We start from the raw sequence: 18341 nt of genomic DNA, 5'->3' as shown, positions 1-18341 counted from the left end.
GGGGGTCAAGTGCCCGCACACGTGGTGACATCTGTGTATACAAATCTCAGGTTGCTTATTGGGACGGAATGCCTAGAAGTAGGTGGCTGGGTCCATGCGGTGACCATTTGGGGAGCTTAGTAGCCAGTGCTCACCCAGCAGGGTCTCAGAGGGTCTCATCCAGCACTTTTCATTCGTAGTATTCTTTGAGCCCCCCCCCCCCGCCCCCCGTGAGCCAGGGAGTGTTCTAGGTGTTGGGCTTGCAGCGGTGCATGCAGAGACAAAAATCCCTGCCGTGGTAGGACGTGCATACAGCAGGGGCAGAGAACAGACATCAAAATGAGGAACTTACAGCAGTATGTCAGAAGGTGATAATAGCTATTGGAAAAAAATAACTGGGTGGGGGGGTTGGGGCAGGAGGGGATGATAGTGGTCAAGAAGGCCTCACCGGGAGGTGTCATTTGCACAGCGATTAGAAGGAGGCGGGCCTGGGAGCCACTGGAACTCCTGGGGCGGATCTGCCAGCAGAGGAACCAGTGAATGCAAAGGCCCTGAGGTGGGAATGCACCTGGTGTGTCAGGTGAGGGGGACAGTTCAGAGACACAATGCAGGCCAGCTCGGGTGGGAGAAGAGGGATGCAGAAGTCAGAGGCCAGGAGCTCCAGACATGCTCTCAACGTCAGGGGCCATCCCAGGAGGGGCGACACATGGCTACCCAACCCATGGGGCCTCTCGAGGGTGCTTCAGGGGGAGGTCCCTAAGAGAGGACGGTAGCTCCATGAGAGTGGGACCGTCCTGCTTGCCTCTGTATCCCCAGGGCGCACAGGAAGTGTGGGGAGCCCTGGTGGATGCTGGGCGGGTGGACATCCCTCACCACTCTGAGCCCCCAGAGGTCCCTGGGACCCTCCCTGATTTGGGCTCCCGAAGAGCCTGGCACACAGGGAGCACTATGGGGACTCGGTAAGCTGCGGTCACCCTGTAGCCCCACCAGCATGTAGCCACACGTCCTCATCCATACTCGAGCGTCACGCTCATTCCCACCCAGCACTCAGACTCCCTTTGCATGCAGACCCTTGCCCAGGTCTGCGTGCGGCCAGTCCCTGTCACCTGGTCCCCGTTCAGAACTCCCCCTCAGAAAAGCCTGCCCTGGGCGCAAGCGACCTGGGCATCCTCCCCTCCTGGTGACACAGCACTTTTGCTTCCTTGATGGCCTCAGTGGCTATCTGGATTATCTTGCTGGCTTGTTTCCCCTCTGCCTCTTCTCGGACTAGTAAACTCTGTGGGGGCCAGGCCCTGGTCTGTGTGTTCACCGCTGTCATCTCCAGTCCTAGAGCCCCCTGTGAGCATTTTTCACTGAAAGACACAGGGGCAGGTTGGGAGAAGCCCGGCGATTAGGTGGGCAGCAGCTCCGACCCCCGACGCCCTGACCTGCCCTTCATTTCCCTGCTTTGGCTGTTTGGCTAAGGGGAGGAAAAAGCCACTGCAAAACGAAGCAGCTCCCAGCGACGTTTTCCGCAAATCCAACAGCTTCGGCAGCACCAGAGAACAGGCCCACGTTGGGGAGGCTTTCTGGGCATTGTGTCCAGGCCACCCCAAACGGAGCAGAGGTAAAGGAGCCTGACCATCTCAGTAGAGCAATTAAACGGCCGCATGTTTGCCTGTGCCAGATAGATTTTCTGGCTCTGCCTGCTTTGGGCCATGCGAGGTATGCACCGTGTGTAATGAGAGCCAGCGCGGGCGAGATGGACCGCCGATTGGGCCACGCCTGTCTCCCTAGCCCGGCGCAGACGCCGGGGAGCCCCGTGCCTCTTCAGCCATCAGACCTCCTGGCACCACAGGGAGACAGGCCGCCCATGCCATTTGTCAGGGTCTGGTGCCAGCCACCTTCTCTGTTTGCAGAAGGAAGGCCAGGACTCCGATTCAGGGAGGCAGATACCTGCAGGCCTGGTGCTTGCTTGGGGGCCTGGCCCGGGGCCATTCCCACGCCCCATCCCAGAGGCACGCAGACCAGCTGGGTGTGGGGCCTGTGATCAGACACCATGCTGCGCAGCCACAGGGTGGCTCCCCATGCTAGGGGCCCCACAGGCTCCTAGCGTCCCAGAGCCCCATTCACATTGGCCACAAGTCCCAGCCTTCCTGGGCAATGCAGGTGGTGCAGGCTCTGAGAGGCCTGTGGACAGGGAGACAGAGTCCTTTATGGAGGAGGCAGAACTTCCCCAACAGACTGTACCGTGTCCCTTCAAGCAGCCTCCTGGCCACCTTTCTGAACATCAGGGAACTGCAGGGCCAGTACAGGATGCTCCACAGCTGATGGTCCCCTGCACAACCATTTTCAGGCGTCTGCTTAAGGGGTACCCCCACTGAGGGCCGGGCTGGCCAGCATTTGCCATCAGAAGCAAGCCCAGAGTTCAAATCCTCGCTCTTCCGGACCCTCTGTGGGGCCTGGAGGAGCCCTCCATGGGGCCCTCTGTCTTCTCATCTGTAAGACGAAGGGCTTGCTGACATCTTCAGCAAGCATGCGTGAGTGCCTGGTCTAAGCCAGAAGAATCCACCCACCGCTGCCGCCCAGAGCCCCCAGCTGGTTAAGACACGATGTGCAAAGGTCCTCCAGAGCTGCACATCTGCCTTTTCGTCTCAGGCAGACAGCTGGCACCCAGCCAGCACTGGGGCAAAGGAGGATGCCCTTCACGTGCTGGCAGATGCAGATCAGGGCGCCCCGGGGCATGCAGGGAGGGGAGCCCTCCGCCTGGTGCCTACCCCCAACTTCCCACCAGCTCTAGACACCCGGCCTCTGGGTCCACTGGCTGATGCGGCCCCTCTGTGCCTATTAGAAGTAAGCGCCCTCTCTGGGGGACACAGGCCTGCCAGGACCCCTCTTTTAGTAAGCACAGTGTAGGCTGGACTCCACCCCACTGGCCTCTCCCCAGGGGAAGAAGGGTTGGACCCAGCTCTCCCCGTAGCCGCTCCAGGAGCTGCCGCCCGCTGGGCCTCCCTGCCCCATGCAAGTCTCACGGTGCCCCCTCAGCTCACCCCCCAACAGCCCTGCCAGTCTGCTCCCCCCAGGTTCCCCCAGTGGGGTCGTGAGCGGCCTCAGAGGGTGAACGCCTGCCCCAGGGAGCTCTGCTTGTGCCGGGCCAGTCTGAGGTCTGACCACAGCCTCGGGTGAGCCAGAGCCTCGGCCCCTATGCTCGAGGCAGCCGAGTGCTCGTCCTGGCCAGCAGCCCCCGAAGAGGCCGCACCATGGTACGACCAAGCAGTTTCTTCATACAGACGAGCCCCAGAACAAGCCTGCTGTTCAAGGATGGCAGGGTTTCTTCCCATTAGCAAGGAGGGGAAGGGCGTCCCAGGCAGAGGGAACAGCATTTGCAGAGGCCCACAAGTGTGACGCTGGGGAGCCCAGGGACAGTCGTGTGTTCCTCAGGGCCGCAGGGAAAGCGCAAAAGCAGTGGGTGAAGGGGCCGGAAGAGTTGGGGTTGGTCTGAGTCAGGGTTGTCAGCAGGAAACTGATTTCCACTTAATCATTTGTCCAGAGGGAGTGAATATAAAGTCTGTACACTGTATGCAATGGAGGGAGTGGCCAGAGGGGAGTTGAAAGGAGCCGGTAAGATGTGGTGGGAAGGAGTAGGGGCCACCCCCACCCTGCATGGGACAGCGTGTGCAAGAGCCCAGGGGGAAGGACCCCCGACAGGAGCTCCGGTCTTAGGGAGCAGGGATCGTCACCCCATTTGCTCTCCCCTCTTGTCCTCTGATCCACTGGGGCTCCCATTGGCTGGACCCAACCAGAAACCAGAGGGCCACAGGAGCCCATATGCCTTCTGCAGAGGCCAGCCTCCCAGGCACACAGAGGAGCAGAGAATGGATCCCCAGGGGCAGCTGGAGAACTCCTAGCCCAGGGAGCCTCAAAGGCAAGCTTCAGTGCATGTGTTTTAATGTGAGTGCTCTGGGAGACAGCAGGACCATGTAGAGCAGGAGAAGGACATGGCCACCAAGTGTGGGGCTGATCCCCACTGGAGCCTGAGTGCAGAGTGCATGGGTGGGCAAGGGACTGGGAAACGGAGGCAGGGAGCCCTGCTGAGCTCCAAGCTGGACAGACCTGCCGTGGACTAGCGTGGTGCGGGGAGGGGCCAGGATGCAGGGATTTAGGCGGCAGAGTGGACCATAGGCCTCAGGGGTCCGTTGGCTGGGGAAGGAGGTAGAAGGGGGTGAGCCTGCCAAGGTGGCACGGGGGTCCTGGCTCGGCTTCGGCGGGCGTGAGGGTGTTGCAGAGTTGGGAGAAGGGGACTTGGAGATGTGCTATTTCAGGTGTGTGCCCATCCGGGCAGGTGAGGGGGCAGGCTAGGGAGCGGCAGGCTAACAGGCTCTCTTTCTGTGCCTTGCAGGTGGCCTCAGCCCCGAGTCCAAGAAGATCCTGACGCCCACCCTCAAGAAGCGGGGCCGGGCCGGACGAGGGGAGGCAGCCAAGCAGGAGGAGGGGGCAGAGCGGCCCGAGCCCACACAGCACGTGGCCCTCAGCCTGTCTTTCAAGCGTTACGTTTTTGACACCCACAAGCGCATGGTCCAGTCTCCCTGAACGTTCCAGTGACCTCCCCCGGGGCCACCTTGCCCAGGCCCCAGGCTGGGCCGCGATGCCAAATGCCCAACCAGATGTGCCTCGACCCCCTTTAGTACATCCCTCCCCATGACTCTGGAGGCACGGGCCCCCGGGCCTGGCACTGAGCCCCATTGAGAAGCCTGGAGGATGCAGGGGCAGTGTCACCAGTGCTGGGGCCGAGAGGGTCTGTCCCTCCACCCTGGCACCCTCCCACCTACTGGTGGCCAGTGTCTCCCCAGCTGCCCAGCCGGCAGCCATGTGAGGGCCAATCCATGCCCTGACCCCAGGTGGCCTGGCACTTGCCAGCTGCAAATAAATGTCCTGTGGTGCCTGCTCTCTCTGCTGGTCTCTGTGATTTCACTGGGAGTGTCCCCTGACCTCTGTTCCTAAGGGGAATATCAAGGGAATTGCCAGGGTTCCTTCCCAGAGTGGAGCTGGGGGAGGGACCAGAACTCAGAGCCCAGGGGGGCAGAGGGATCCACAGGGTGTCAGGCCCCTAGGCCAGACTGGGTGGCCCCTGGGGTCTCCTCGGCCTTGAGACACATGGGGGTGCTCTAGGCAGCCAGGTCCTGAGAGGGCTCTGCCAGGAGGGGCACACATGGGGTTCTGGGGAGTCGTGGGGTGCCGGGCAGGGTGTCAGGGCAGAGGCAAGCCTGCTCCGTCATTCCCACACCAGGAGTCCCTAGACCTCAGCCCTTGAGCTTGGGGTCCGTACTCCCCAGCGTGTGGAGGTGCAGGCAGGTGAGGGAGCCCTGTGCAGAGTACACGGTGGGCCAGGAACCATGAGCACAGGCCTCTCCAAAGCCCAGGAAGCCCCCGCTCAGCTCCTCTGCCTCTGCCCCACAGGCCAGGCCACCCCACCCTGCCACCCGAGCTGTGGATACTCGGGAAAGAGTGAGATGGTGAAACCAACTTAATGAGGGGAAATCAAAGCCTTTAAAGACATCTATAGGACAAACAGACGCACTGGTGTTCCTTGATTTGGCCTCCAGACAGACGCAGGGGCCACCCTTTTATCCTGGTGATCGGTGCATTGTGCTTTAACTTGCAGAACTAGCGTCAAAGATACTAACGGGGGGCGGTGGCAATCCACGGGCTTGGAGGGGTGCGGTCCTGGGGCTGAGGGCAGAGAGGAGAAGGGCGTGGCATGCAGGACGCGCTGTATGTGCGGGGCCTGGGCCACAGCGTGCTCGAAGGGCACGTGTGAGGGCAGCTGGCCAGCAGGCCCTCCCCAGCCCTCACAGGGACCGAACGTTAGGCCTGGCCAGGAACAGCAGTCAGGAGCGACAGCTGAGGGCTGAAGGCTGGGAGAGTTCAGGCCCGGCCCCCACTTCTCCCTGGGCTGAGAATGAACTGGGAGAGGGCTGGGTGCAGGGAGAGGGAGGCACTGTGTGCAGACCATCCAGTGGTTCCTTGGAGCCTCACTGCCACCGCCTGAGGGGACACCTCCAGTAACAGCAGTGGCACTTCTTGCCTGGCCCTCAGCCTTCTGCAGGCCAGGGTCCAGGCCCCCCCCCCCCCGGCCACCTCCCGTGGCTACTCAACCCTTTGGAGTGGACACAGCTGGGAGGAGCTGGGGTCTCCCCAGGCCCTGCCCCTTAGAGGAGGAAACTCCCTCCAGCATCATCCCCAGCATGGAACTCTAAGGCCAGAGCTGCTGGGTGCCCCCCAGCCCGGCTGAGTCCTCCCTGACCGAGGGGTGTGAGGCTGGCCCCTCCCTCTGGGCCCCTTCCGGGCGTCCCTGCAAGAGTAGTCCTGGGCTCGGTGACTCCTCCCTGGGCAGCTGCCCCTCCTCTCTGTGCCTCCGGGTCCTCCACCTGAACCTACCTCCAGGGTATCCCCTGCCCCGTCCTGCCCTTGGACACATCATGTGGCCAGCAGAGCCCCACCCCCACCCCCCGCAGGCATAGAGGGGTGCCCACTGAGCAGGACCTAGTTCTGGGGGCAGATCCATGGGGGAGAGGGAGATAGCGTGGACTCGAGCCACTGCCTGGCCTCTCTGCTTGTGTGACCTTGGGCAAGTCCCTTAACCTCTGTGCCTCAGTGTCCCCACGTATAAAATGAGAACAGAAGCAGCTGCTTTGTGGGGCTGTTCAGGTACTGGGCCCATCGTGTTACCCACTCCCCTGAGGATGGGACCAGCACACAGGGTCTCACACAGGAAGGTGAGGGGCCTACAAACCCCTGACCAGTGGTGCGGGCCGCCCCAGGCCCAGCTGTGTGCCAAATCAAACGTCTTTCTGTGACCATCCCCACAGCTACCTGCACCTGTCTCCCTGCCTCCCACCTCACCTGAAGATAACACTCCTTAAAGCCCAGGGAAGGAGGCGGGCTCAGGTGGAGGACACTGAGGCACAGAGAGGAGGGAGAGCCGCCTGGGGTGTGACTGACTCCCAGAAGCCTCAGGCCCCCCCCCCCACAGAGAGTGCGGTGAGGTGGCCTGCTCCGAGAAGCCCCTATCGGGCCTGGCATCGGAAGAAACCCGAGCACCCATTAGCAGGCTTGGGTCAGAGCACAGCCTTTGAAGAAGGGCAGCCAGGGTGGCTGGACAGGGGCAGGGGCCAGCACCCAGGGGCATTCTGACGGGCAGTAGCCCCCTTCCCCTGGCTCCCCCGCCAGCCCTAGGTGCTCCAGAAGAGAGTGCAAGCACACTGCAGCCACCATCACAGGAGGAAACTCCCCAAATCTGGGAATGTGGTCTGGGAAGCATCACCTCAATTATAGATGGGGGAGGTGGTGGGAGCTGGGGCTCAGCCGACCTGTGTCATTGCCTAGGCTCTGGATGACACCCTTGCCTCAAGGCCTTGGGTGTGTCCTTGGAAAGAGGTGCCTTCTGGGACCCTGCTTTGGGCGGGGGGAGGGGGAGGCACAAGGGGCAGCAGCACCCCGCCTAGTGCTCCCGCCCACCCGCCCATACAGAATGAAGTCATGGGCAGGCGTCCTGCCACCGGCTGGGGCAGGAGGGGCAGCCATGATTGGCAGGCCCCCAACCAGCGGGGCTAATGCACCAGCAATGAGATAAGGCTTATCTGGAAATGTCCCTGGAATCGAGACTCTGATGGAAACAGGCTTCTGGGTTAATATATTTTTGATAGATAAAGTCTCGTAAACGGGAAGCCCTGGGGGCCCAGGGCAGGAGATGGGGCAGCTTCTGTTCTCCCAGGCCTCTTGCCCTGCCGGTGTGTGTGTGTGTGTGTGTGTGTGTGTGTCCCAGGTATCTGTGTCTGTGTATGTCTGGGCATGTGAATGGATCTCGGTCTTGGGTGTGTATGTATCTCTGAGGGTGGTCTGTCAGGCTGGAGATCTCTGGTGCATCTGTGTGGGAGTGGGGTTAAGAAGAGGGGTGTCGGGTCCAGTGTGCACAGGGTGGCAACACATGTGTCCAGGGCCACAGGGACTTGCAAGTGGGTGGGGCCTGGTCCCCAGGACCTGGTGGGATGGCAGAAAGCTCATTGCCCCCGTTCTATGGACCCAGAGCCCCCCTCAAGGTGAGCCAGACCCTCTCAGTGCCAGCTCACCCTAGGGCTGATCCAGGCCTCAGGCCCTCCCTGCCTCCTCTGCCTTCCCCTGGGGTCAGCATTTCCAGGTCTGCTTCTGGAGCCCAAGGCCAGTCCTGCTCACAGCCTCCCACCTCCTTGTTGAGCTCTGTCTGTCCTCCGTCACCATGACTGGGGCGAAGGGAGGCCTCTCACTGAGGGACCACCTAGGCAAGGTCTCGAAGAAAGAGTAGGAGTTGGCCAGGGGGAGGAGGGTACCGTCCAGCAGGGGGCACAGCAGGAGCGAGGGCTCCAGGAGAGCACTTGGTAGGGCCTGCTTGAGGAGGGATGAGGTCATGGTTCCCAGTCTCCCTCCAGCCCCTACCGGGCCTCCAGGAGCCTCCACATAGGCAGCCCTGATTAAAAAGAGTAATTAACACTTGGCTGATAACAGAGTCATGCCATTAATTAGCCAAGCTCAGCCAGCACCAGGGCTTGATTGCAGGGAGGCAGCGGAGGGATGCTGGTGAGGGGGGCCCTGCGTACTCCCTTGGGGGGCGGCCGACCCCAACTCTGGTCTTGCGGAGTCCCCTGCGGGAGCCCCATTCCCTTGCTGAGTGCTGGTGGGGGGGGGGGGGCAAGGGAAGCAAAGGGGGCAGCTATGCAGGCAGGCTGGGCAGGACCAGAGGCCTTGGAGGCTGCTGTCAGTGGCCTTGAAGGGCATGGAGGGGCAGGGAGAGTGCCTCAGATCGGGGTTTCAAGAGACCCCTCTGGACCCCAACTTCCTGCCAGTTCTGGACACTCCTATGCTAAATTTCCAGGGCTTGGAGATCAGGGCCCCAAGAGACCTCAGGGCTAGAGGAGGACTTCCAGGACTGGCCAAGGAGCCCAGGGGAGGCGGCAGTGCAGGCTGAGCCCTGGGAGGAAGAAGAGGGCTCTGGAGAAGGTTTGGGGATTCAGCATCAAGGGGTGGAAGCTGGGAGCAGGGACAGATTTGGGAAGAGACCCGGAGTTGGTCATTCTGCATTTATTGAGCACCTCCTGTGTGCCAGGTCCTGGGGTCACAGCCTGGTGCTCCCTGGATGCGGTGAGGTGGGGCACCCTGGACCCCAGACTCCTGTCCTCCCCCAGGCCAGCAGGTCAGAGGTCATGAGCCCCAGAGCCTCCCCATGTACCCCGCCACGAGGTATTGCTCCATCCCCCCACACCCTCCCACGTTATCGCCAGGTCTGGTGGGGAGACAGCACAGCGGAGAGAAACGGCCACTTCCCGTAGCCACAGCTGGGGCTCCAGATAAAGGCCAGCTGGGAGCCCAGGCTGACCTGAGGAGGCTGGGGTAAGGGACCAGGTTCGGCTACCTGCCTGGCCCCTCAAGGGGCACCCCACAGACTCAGCCCTGAGCCCCCAGGCTTCCAGCACAGTCACCACCAACCAGGGCCGGGAGTCAGGCTGCTAAGGGCCACCCTATTCTGCTGGGGCCAAGCCTCTGCTCTCCCGCCTTGCCCACGCCCCACTCCCTCCCCCGGGGTGGGTCCCGCAAGCCCCACCGAGCTAAGGCAGGTGGCCAGCGAAGGTGCCTGTGGCCAGGCCACCCGGGGTGGCAGGGCGGGTAGCATCCGTGGCGGCAAACTCAGCCTGCATCCCCACGGCCGTCTTCCTTCACTCCCCCAGCGCCACTCTGTCTCTGGGTCTCCACATCCACCTCTCTCGCGTCCAGTTCACTTCTCCCACCTGCCACACCTTGAGGCCCGGTCCGGCCCCCGAGCTGTGTCCAGCACAGAGCCTGCTGGACAGCCAGCTGACAGGGGCAGTTTGGAGGCTGAGAAGTGCGGGCTCGGGGCGGGGGGGGCTGGTCACCTGCGAAGCACAGGCACCACTGGAGTTTGGTCAGCCCTCCCCTCGCACCCTTTCTCCTGCATTTTCCACCCCAGCATCTGTCCCTAGGTGTGATCATACCCGCAGCCTCTGAGAGCCCCTCCTCTCCCCGTCTCTCCAGTTCCCTCTGAGGGTGAGAAGGCCCAGAGGGGCTCCCCGGCTCAGATATAGAAAGGCAGGGTCGGGGGACAGGCCAGGTAGAGGGCAGGAGCCAGGCTTTCCCCAGAGCTCCAGGGGAAGGCCTTGGAAACAGAAATTTCCCAAGGGTTCTGGGGCTGGAGCCCACACCAGGCCACGGAAGCCAGGCCTGGCCCATCCTGTGTCCTCCCGATTCACTACCCAAGCAGGACCTGCCACGCCAGCTCCTTATGCGGTCCCTAGACTGTCCTACGGCCACTAACCTCGCCCACACCCAAGACCACCGCCTCCGCCATTAGCACTGGGGACCCGCCGCACGTGGGGAAAGTGCGTGAGGCCACTGGCCAGGAAGGAGGTGCTGTGAGTGGAAGAGGTGTGGGGGTGGGGCTCCGTAGAGACAGGAAGGAGGGGATCGGGAATGATTAGGAGGTGATGTCCTCTGCTGGCCTTGACGCCGCTTGGGTGCAAGAGGGAGCCGGGAGGGAGGGGACCCGGGACACCTGGGCAGCCTCTGCAGGGTCACTGGGCACAGCGCGGGCCCACCAAGAAGGGAACCCAGCAGCAGGGCCAGGTCTGGCCAAGACCTCCCGATGAGCATGGTGTGGATTCCTGAGCCCGCCCGGCGCAGCCCTTGGGTAGGGGTGTGCATCTAAGACTCGGGCGGCGGCAAGGGGAGCCCAGAAGGAAGGCAGAGGAGCGGCTGGAGACGGGGAAGGAAAGGTCTGCAGGCAGGGGGGCTGCGGGCAGGGTCCCAACGGAAGCGGGCCAGACACCTCTGGGGGCAGGTGGGCGGGAGTGGGCGCCAGGCAGGACTGCTGTGTAACGGGTGTGCTGTGAGATGAGGCAATGCGCTCCCTGATCAGATGTGGAGCCGGAAGATGGGGCGGCTGATAGCCATCAATCGGCAACATCTCGCTGATTCTCAGTATTCGGCAGGGTGGAGGGAAACACACCCACCCCACCGCCCAGGCCCTCGAGGGGGCCCCTGCAGCAGCCTGGCTTCGGAGCCTCCCCTGGGCTGAGCCCAAGCTAATCAAGGCCGGGCCAGAGTCCCCTGCTCCATCCCCGCGAGGGTCCCCACATTCTCCAGGCCCGTGTCCTCAGCGCTCCTTGTGCCTGATACTCATGCTCTGTGTCCCTGTGGGGCCTCAGACCAGCCCCCTCCTCTCTCTGGGCCTCGGGGCTCCCCTCACAGATGGCTGCCGACGGCCAGAGCAGGGGAAGAGGCTCAAAGGACAGTGGCGCTGAAACAGGAGGTCAGGGCTCAGAGGGTGGTGTCCTGGCCCCCTAGGGGGCAGACCTGCCTTGCCCCTCCTGGCACTGCAGGCCCCTGGCTTACAGATGGGCTGCAAGGCAAGGAACAGCTTTGGGGACCCCTGGATCGGCTTCTTGGATTTCCTTCACAGAGGGGAAACCGAGGCAGGGGGAGGATTTGTCCCCTGCCCCAGCCCCCAGCACAGGAAACCCTAGGGGGGAGGCGGGAAACGGCCGCTGCCAACTCTTGTCCCCTGGGCACAGTGCACATGCCCAGCCCGGTCCCAGTGCCTAGCTGGTCCTGGTGCAGGTCCCTGGGAACTGGGGGTCTCGGTACACACATGGACATGCTGCCCGGCAGGGCGACTGCCACCCCATGGACAGCCAAGTGGGCTGCTGATAAGGAGAGACGGTTGTCAGAGTCACGGGGTGCCACTGATAAACCAGATAAGCATCTCCCGGTGGCCGGAAGATAGTGGGAAGAGGCCCAGTCCCGGGGGTGCCCACATCTCGGGTGGAAACACTGAGGCTGCTGGTTCTGCACAGGGCCCACCCGCCCGTCCCCCCAGCCAGCAGCCCCCACCAAGGCATCTGGGCCACTGCTATACACAGTGCAGCCAGGGGACCCTGGCCCGGAGAGGCAGGGCCAAGCCTGAGGTCACCTGGCAGGACCTGCTACCAGGCCAGTAGCCCCACCCTGCCCCCGCCTCCCCTGCCCACTCACCCAGTCCCACCTCAGCCCTAGACTGCTCCGAACAAGCTTCTCAAGGGCCCCTAGCCTGACAGACTCTTTCCACCGCCACACCTTTGCTCACGCTGTGCCCCTGCACTCTTCCCCCCCACGCTCACACCCTGCTGCTTCATCCAGGCACAGCTTGCCCCAGAAAGAGGGACGATCCAGCCAAGACGAGAGGATTCCGGGAAGCTAGGGGTGTTACAGAGTTGGTGGGGGGGACCCCACTGACATGCGACAGACTCAGTGCAGGGTGCATCACGTGCTTTCTCGCGGGACACCCTACAAGGTAAGAATCCTCACCCTGATTTCCTTGGGTGACTGAGGCCCAGACAGGCCAAGTGTGACGTGTCCAAGATGAAACCACCTGGAGGGAGGTGTTTGGGCCGTTGGAGGCCGCAGCCTGGCTCAGGGGTGCTCAGGGGAGGGTTCAGTCAGGCCCTGTGGGGAGCGGAGCACCCAGCCACAGGAGTGAGCTCTGTCCGTGGCTGGTGGCTTGCAGCCCCACCCCCAGCTCCCCTTCTGGCTCTGGCCCCGGAGGGGCTTTATGGTCCTGAGGACTTGACCAAGGTCCCCTGGGAGTCGGTGAGGGATGGGGACGTGCCACCAGTCTGGAGGGGTGCAGAGCCCATGCCCTTCCCAGATGGTGCCATTGCTCCCCGGGACAATTCCTGCACCTTGTTCTCCTCCCTCCCCGAGCATTCTGGCCATTTCTACCTCACAGGTGTGGGGTAGAGACTCAGGGAGGGCACAGTGCCCCCAAAATGCGGGGGTGACAAGGGTTGGGCATGTCACTGCGTTCTTTTTCTGGAGCCCCTGGGAACAAGGCCCTGTCTTCTCGCTAGGGTTGATATCAACTTGAAGCTGCTACGACCATCTTGGTACCACAAAGTGAATGACGTTTACACCACAAAGGAGTGACGTCTACACCGAGGAAAGACTGACAGACAGACGGAGAGAAACAGATTCCTGAAGGTATCCGCTGAATACCTGGAACCAGCTAGCCTGAAGCTTACCCTCAGGTTATGTGAGGCAGTGACTTCTCTTTGATGCTGAAGCTGGTTGCAGTTGAGTTTCTGTTTATGACTCAGAGTACACATGAACAGGATCAGTCAGCAGTGACTCTCGCCAGTCTGGGACATGCCCGGGGCCCCGGGCCCTGCTGCAGACATACGGGAGCCCTCATATGTCCCTGTGGACGTGGATCCCAGTCTTGCCCTCTCTGGAAGTCTTTTCCCACAGCCAATACTCCCACCCCAGCTGTGGGGCCTTGGGCAGTTCCCTCCTCCCAACTGTATGTTCTCTGTGCACCCCCAACCCTCCCCCACACACACAATTACCCCCTCCTGCCTCGGATGCTCTAACAGCCACCTCTGCCCGCCTCCCTCAACAGCCCAGCAGGGTGCCGCACAAATCACCACCCCATCTGGATGAATTCTCACGGCTGCCCACCCACTGGGCCCCCTGAGACCTGGCTCTGCCCCAGAGTGCACACCTCTGCTGTGGCTGGGGACAGCCCCTTATTTGTCCCATGCCCCTTACCTTTTTTAAATGTTTATTGCCAGCATTCGAATGACAGATTTCGTATTAAAACATGATCTTTGCCACTTACTGACTGTGACCTTGAGCTACTTACTGACACCTGTGGTCCCTTCCCAAAGCTGGTGATGCCAAGAGCAGCCCCCACGGCCCTCTCTGTCTCTCACATCCTCCTTGGCACCTGCCCAGGGTCAGTGTCTCCTCGCCCTAGACCACCGGCTTGGGCAATGGCCAACACATCTTACCGGTACCCCTGCTCTGCCCTATAGCACCTGCAATCCGCACTCACACCAGCCGGAGGGCTGCTGTTCACACCTGTCATCAGTCTTTCTTCTGTGGAGAACCTCCCAGGTCCCCACCTCCCTCAGGTCTACACACGTGCCCAGTGACCTCCTGAACCTCCTGTCCCATTACCCTCCCCAAACCCACCTGCTCCAGCTCCACTGGCCTCCCCACCTCAGGGCCTTTGCACCTGCTGTTCCCTCTGACCCCGTTCAGCCTGCTCCCTCCCGCTGCCCTGTGAGGCCCTGTCTGGGTGCCTCAGTAAAAGTCACCCCCCCCCCAGAACCCTCTCATCCCTCCTTGCTTTCAGTGTTCTTAACACACTGAATATCTTGCCCATTTACCTCACTTACTGTCAGTGTCCCCCATGCGAATGTGAGCTCCAGAGACAGGAGTTTCTGTCCGTTTGTTCATCCTCAGCACCTAGCACACGTGCCGGGTGCCCCACACTCTTTGGGCATCCGTGGCTGTTGAGGATTGAATGAGTTAGTCCATGTCGAATCCCCGTGGGTCCCTGCCATGGAGCATATGTCCCCGTAAATGGAGCTGGCCCAATCATTGCTGTATTTACCCTTTCTGGCCACGCTGGCCTGGCCTATGTGCCCCCACAGCAACTTTCACCTTCGGGCAGTGGGGTTGGGGGGAAGCACCAGCAGGAGAGGGAGTGAGCGGGGGGAAGGGCGGGTGCCAAAAAGTTGTGTTATCATGAATCACCCTGCTGGGCAGCTGTGCTCTCGGTCCTGGGAACGACTCCTCCAGGGCCAGGGAGCCAGAGCACGAATACCCAGGGTTGTCCGTCCACTGCGAGTCAGGGCTGCCCCCCTTCCCAGCACTTGCTGGCCCTCTCACCCTGTCCCCTACTGCCCCTCCTACTAGCTGTTCTTTCCACCAGCTGCCCTTGCCCTGCTGGCTCCTTCTCTCCACTCAGGTATCACCTCCGAAGAGACGGCTGACCTCCCTGGGGAGAAGTGCTCCTCCTGTCCCTCTCATCCACGGCCCCCAGTTTAGTTATCTGCAGGGCTGTTTCTCAGTGGTTCCCCTGGTTAGCAGAGGGCCCCCCACAAGAGCATGAGGCTCCCGGCAGCAGAGGTCTGTCTCTGCTCCAGTGCCCAGAACAGAGCCTGGCACGTAGTAGGCGCCCCATAAATGCAGGCTGAATCAGTTGGGAGAATGCATGGTGCCAGCCTTCACAGCAAGCTCATCAGTGAGAGGTACCTCCTGTGGGGGCCATCCTTGGCCGATGCAGGCCTGGCGTGGGGCCCTAGTGCACTGAGTTGGTCTCCGGGACTTCTTAAGGGCACAGGGAGCCCCCAGGGGTCACAGAGGAAGGTCTCTGAGTTGGAGGAGAAGGAGACCAGAAATGGAGGCAGATACCCACAGCCACAACCCTCCCTCCCCGCTACTGGCCCCCAGCCTGTCCCTCCCTGCCCCCTCTCCCACCCAGGCAAACCTGGTGAGTGCAGTTCAGAAGATGCTGGTTAGGACCACAGATCCCTGAGCAAATATGTTAATAGTCTAGAGCAGGAGTTGCCCAGGGAGCCTGGGAGGGGGTGTGTGCAGGAAGGTCTGCAAAGGTCGGTTGTGTGTGGGTCTCGGCCTGACCACAGGGGCCATCGTGAATGGGCCAGAGTTTTTAGGGGGGGGTCTGTGCACAGGAGCGGGAGCACATGCAAGGCTGGGACACCTGTGGGGAAGCTGGCACGCACCTGCATGTGCCAGCATGGGACACCTGTTCGGGTGAGTCTGATCACATCTCTGGGCCGGGCTGTATGCACAAGTCTGTGTAATGGCCCAGGCAGGTGCCCTCTGGCATGTGCTGGGTGATTCTGGAGCCTGCCAGGTGTGGGTCCACGAAGCTGCGTATGTGGGTTTCAGCAGGGGTGTGCGCAGGTGTGCGGGGCACGTGTGTGGGGCTCTGCACATGTGTTTCCCTACACCCAGCCTGAGTGAGGGCTGCAGGGTCAGGCAGACCCAGTTCCCTGTCCTGCCCACTCTGACCATCATCACCTTGGACGGGCTTTTCCGAAAAACGGGATTTTATCGCTGCCTCGGGGTTGCTGCAAGAATTTGGAACGACACATGCACTGACTTGGCGATTCCTTAGCGGTGTTTCTCATCCTCTCACTTTACATGTTGCTGTTCCCCACCCCGGATCTGGGCCTCTGCCCCCCCATGCCACCTCCCCAAGACCAGGGGACCCCTGTCACCCTCCCCCACGCCATGCTAGGCAGCCATGATCTTCATCCCCATACGAATTAAGGCAACAAATGCCGTGTCGCGTTGGTCAAACTGGTGAAGACTTAAAAAGTGTGATAACATCAAGAGCTGGTGGACAGGTGGGGTGATGGGAGGTCTTGCCCACGTGTTTAGGGAGGGGATGTCGCACGGCTGCTCTGAAGGGCAAGCTGCTGCATCCACTAAAGGTAAAACGCAAGTGCCCCGTGGGCAGGACCGCACGCCCGCACGTGCGCCCAAGGAGGAGCAGAGAAAACAAACCATCATCGGTGTGGAGCGGTCCCCAAACACAGTGGGTGCCCTAGGTAGGAGTATTCTACAGCAGGTGGAGGGAATGAACCCCCAGAATCCTGCGCTGGATCCCAAAACAGGTGAAAAGAGGTTGCAAAAGGCTACCTGAAGAATGAGACATTTGCCCCTTGAAAGAAATTCCGTTAAGCAATCCATGCGCTCTGTGAACACAGGTGTATGTATTTAGGTGAGCAAGGATGCGCTCCGAGCCAACAACCGGTGACTGTCCCTCAGAGGCCGCTGGAAAGGTGGTGGACAAAGGGCACTGTCGCCTTACCTTTCATGTTTCCGTTTTTGCTCAAAGAGACCGTGTGGCGTATTAGCCAGGAAGTAAAGATGAATGAGGGACAGAGCTCTGTGAGGCGCAGACGCAGAGGCGTGGGCCATGAGGGGAGTCCTGAGAGCTCCTTGTTAGGCACACCACTTGGCCCAGTTTTCCAGAAGACCAGCCCTCAGGGCGGTCCTGTGTCTGTAGACAAAAGGGTGGCCCTGAAGGGTGAGGCCCTGACACTCCTCTGTGACTTCCCTGGATTCCCTCCCGGACCCTGTCCCCAGGTTAACCCGGAGCAGTGGCTGCCCTGAAGTCCCGGGCATCTCCGGGGCCCCAGATCTTTTGGGCCCCACTATATTCCCCCATTGTGTGACCTCCACCCAAATCTCCAGGCACAGAGCTCAGCATGACTCTGGCCTGGAAGGGTGGCCTGACATGACTGGTGGGGCCAGGGATGACCACTCTGGGTGAGTGTGTGGGTAAGTCTGGGCAACCCAGGGAGACAGGGACAGGCTAAAAACTCATCTCACCCTCAGCACCCCCTCAAAGCTGCAGTTCTGGGACCAGAGACTGATTGCAAGAAAAGGCCGGGGGCCAGCTAGCCCCTGTGGGGCTTGTCAGACCTGGGGGTTCATGCCTGCACCCCGTGCTGGTGCAGGAGGGGCAGCTGAGTCCCAGAGATGGAGACACAGTGAGAGACATACCAAGGGAAAGAGTGAGAGAGATACCAAGAGAGACAGAGTGAAGGAAATAGGGAGAGAAAAGAGACACGGAGAGTCCCAGATCGCTCCGCTCCGTGCACCTGCAGAAGGGGCGACGGAGACAGAGACCAGCACGGGGAGGAGAGAGAGGTGTGCTTTGGGCCTGGCAGGTCTGCCCTGTTCTGATTGGCTGGGACTGGCTGCAATTAAAGCCCATAATTGATTCCCTGGGATGACGAGGATCATTTCAATGCAGAGAATTAAGGTTTTCTTCCAAGATGGAAATAAAGATTAATTTGCAATTTCCTTCCTCACTGCACACAGGAGAACAGGCCCTGCTGGGGAGAAATCTCAGCCCTGGCAGGTGGGCTGGGGGTGGGGCAGCCTTTGGGGCCTGGAACCCCAGCCTCCACTGCACAGGGAGAGAGGCCGGAGCAGGGAGCAGCCCGGAAGACGACAGCCTCCAGGCCCCTGTGCCCCCACGGCAGGCCCGGAGGGGCCCAGTCTGCCCTTCTGGGACTCGGGGCCTCTCTGAGCCTCGGGCTGCCGGCTATTTGATACTGCTGCAGAGCCTGGAGGGCATTAATCCACGTTTGAAGAGCCCTTCCAGTCCTGGCTTCAAAGCAGGGAGGGCAGGCGCCATGACGCATCAGTCCCCACCGTGGTCTGATATCCAGAAAGCCACAGGGAGAGGTGGTAGGAGAGCCCCTGAGGGGAGGAGTGGGAAGCACTTCTCCCTGGTGGCTCCTTTCCCAGCCGCCGGCCTCCTTCTGCAACCCCCAGCAGAGCCAGCTGAGCCCCGGAACTAACACAGGGCCTCCCTGGGAGGATATACATGCTGGAGCCCAGGAGGTGCTCCTGTCTCTTTGGCCTGGGCACCCCCAGACCCCCAATCCTGGGCCCTTCTCTGGGGATACTCCCAAGCACGGCCACATAGGAAGGCTCCAGAGAGGAGCAGCCTGACCACCCGGGGACCA

The 18341-nt window shown here is 61.4% G+C and overlaps 1 protein-coding gene and 1 long non-coding RNA gene across 2 annotated transcripts in view; both read left to right on the top strand.

Moving 5' to 3' along the window:
- The window catches only part of EEFSEC (eukaryotic elongation factor, selenocysteine-tRNA specific), a 252003-nt gene extending 247096 nt beyond the window's left edge, over positions 1-4907 (top strand). Inside the window, exon 7 of the mRNA XM_030307536.1 lies at positions 4358-4907. Within this exon, the coding sequence (XP_030163396.1) occupies positions 4358-4548 (191 nt within the window). The 3' untranslated portion in view covers positions 4549-4907. The remainder of the gene's footprint in view (positions 1-4357) is intronic.
- Positions 4908-11855: 6948 nt separating this feature from the next.
- On the top strand, positions 11856-13656 carry LOC115500140. Its single transcript, XR_003964403.2, has 2 exons — positions 11856-12334; positions 12891-13656. It is a non-coding gene; the product is annotated as an uncharacterized LOC115500140 (long non-coding RNA).
- The last annotated feature ends 4685 nt before the right edge of the window (positions 13657-18341 follow it).

Source organism: Lynx canadensis, chromosome A2 (assembly GCF_007474595.2).
Source record: "Lynx canadensis isolate LIC74 chromosome A2, mLynCan4.pri.v2, whole genome shotgun sequence".
NCBI lineage: Eukaryota > Metazoa > Chordata > Mammalia > Carnivora > Felidae > Lynx > Lynx canadensis.
This window is presented reverse-complemented; position numbering and strand designations above follow the sequence as displayed.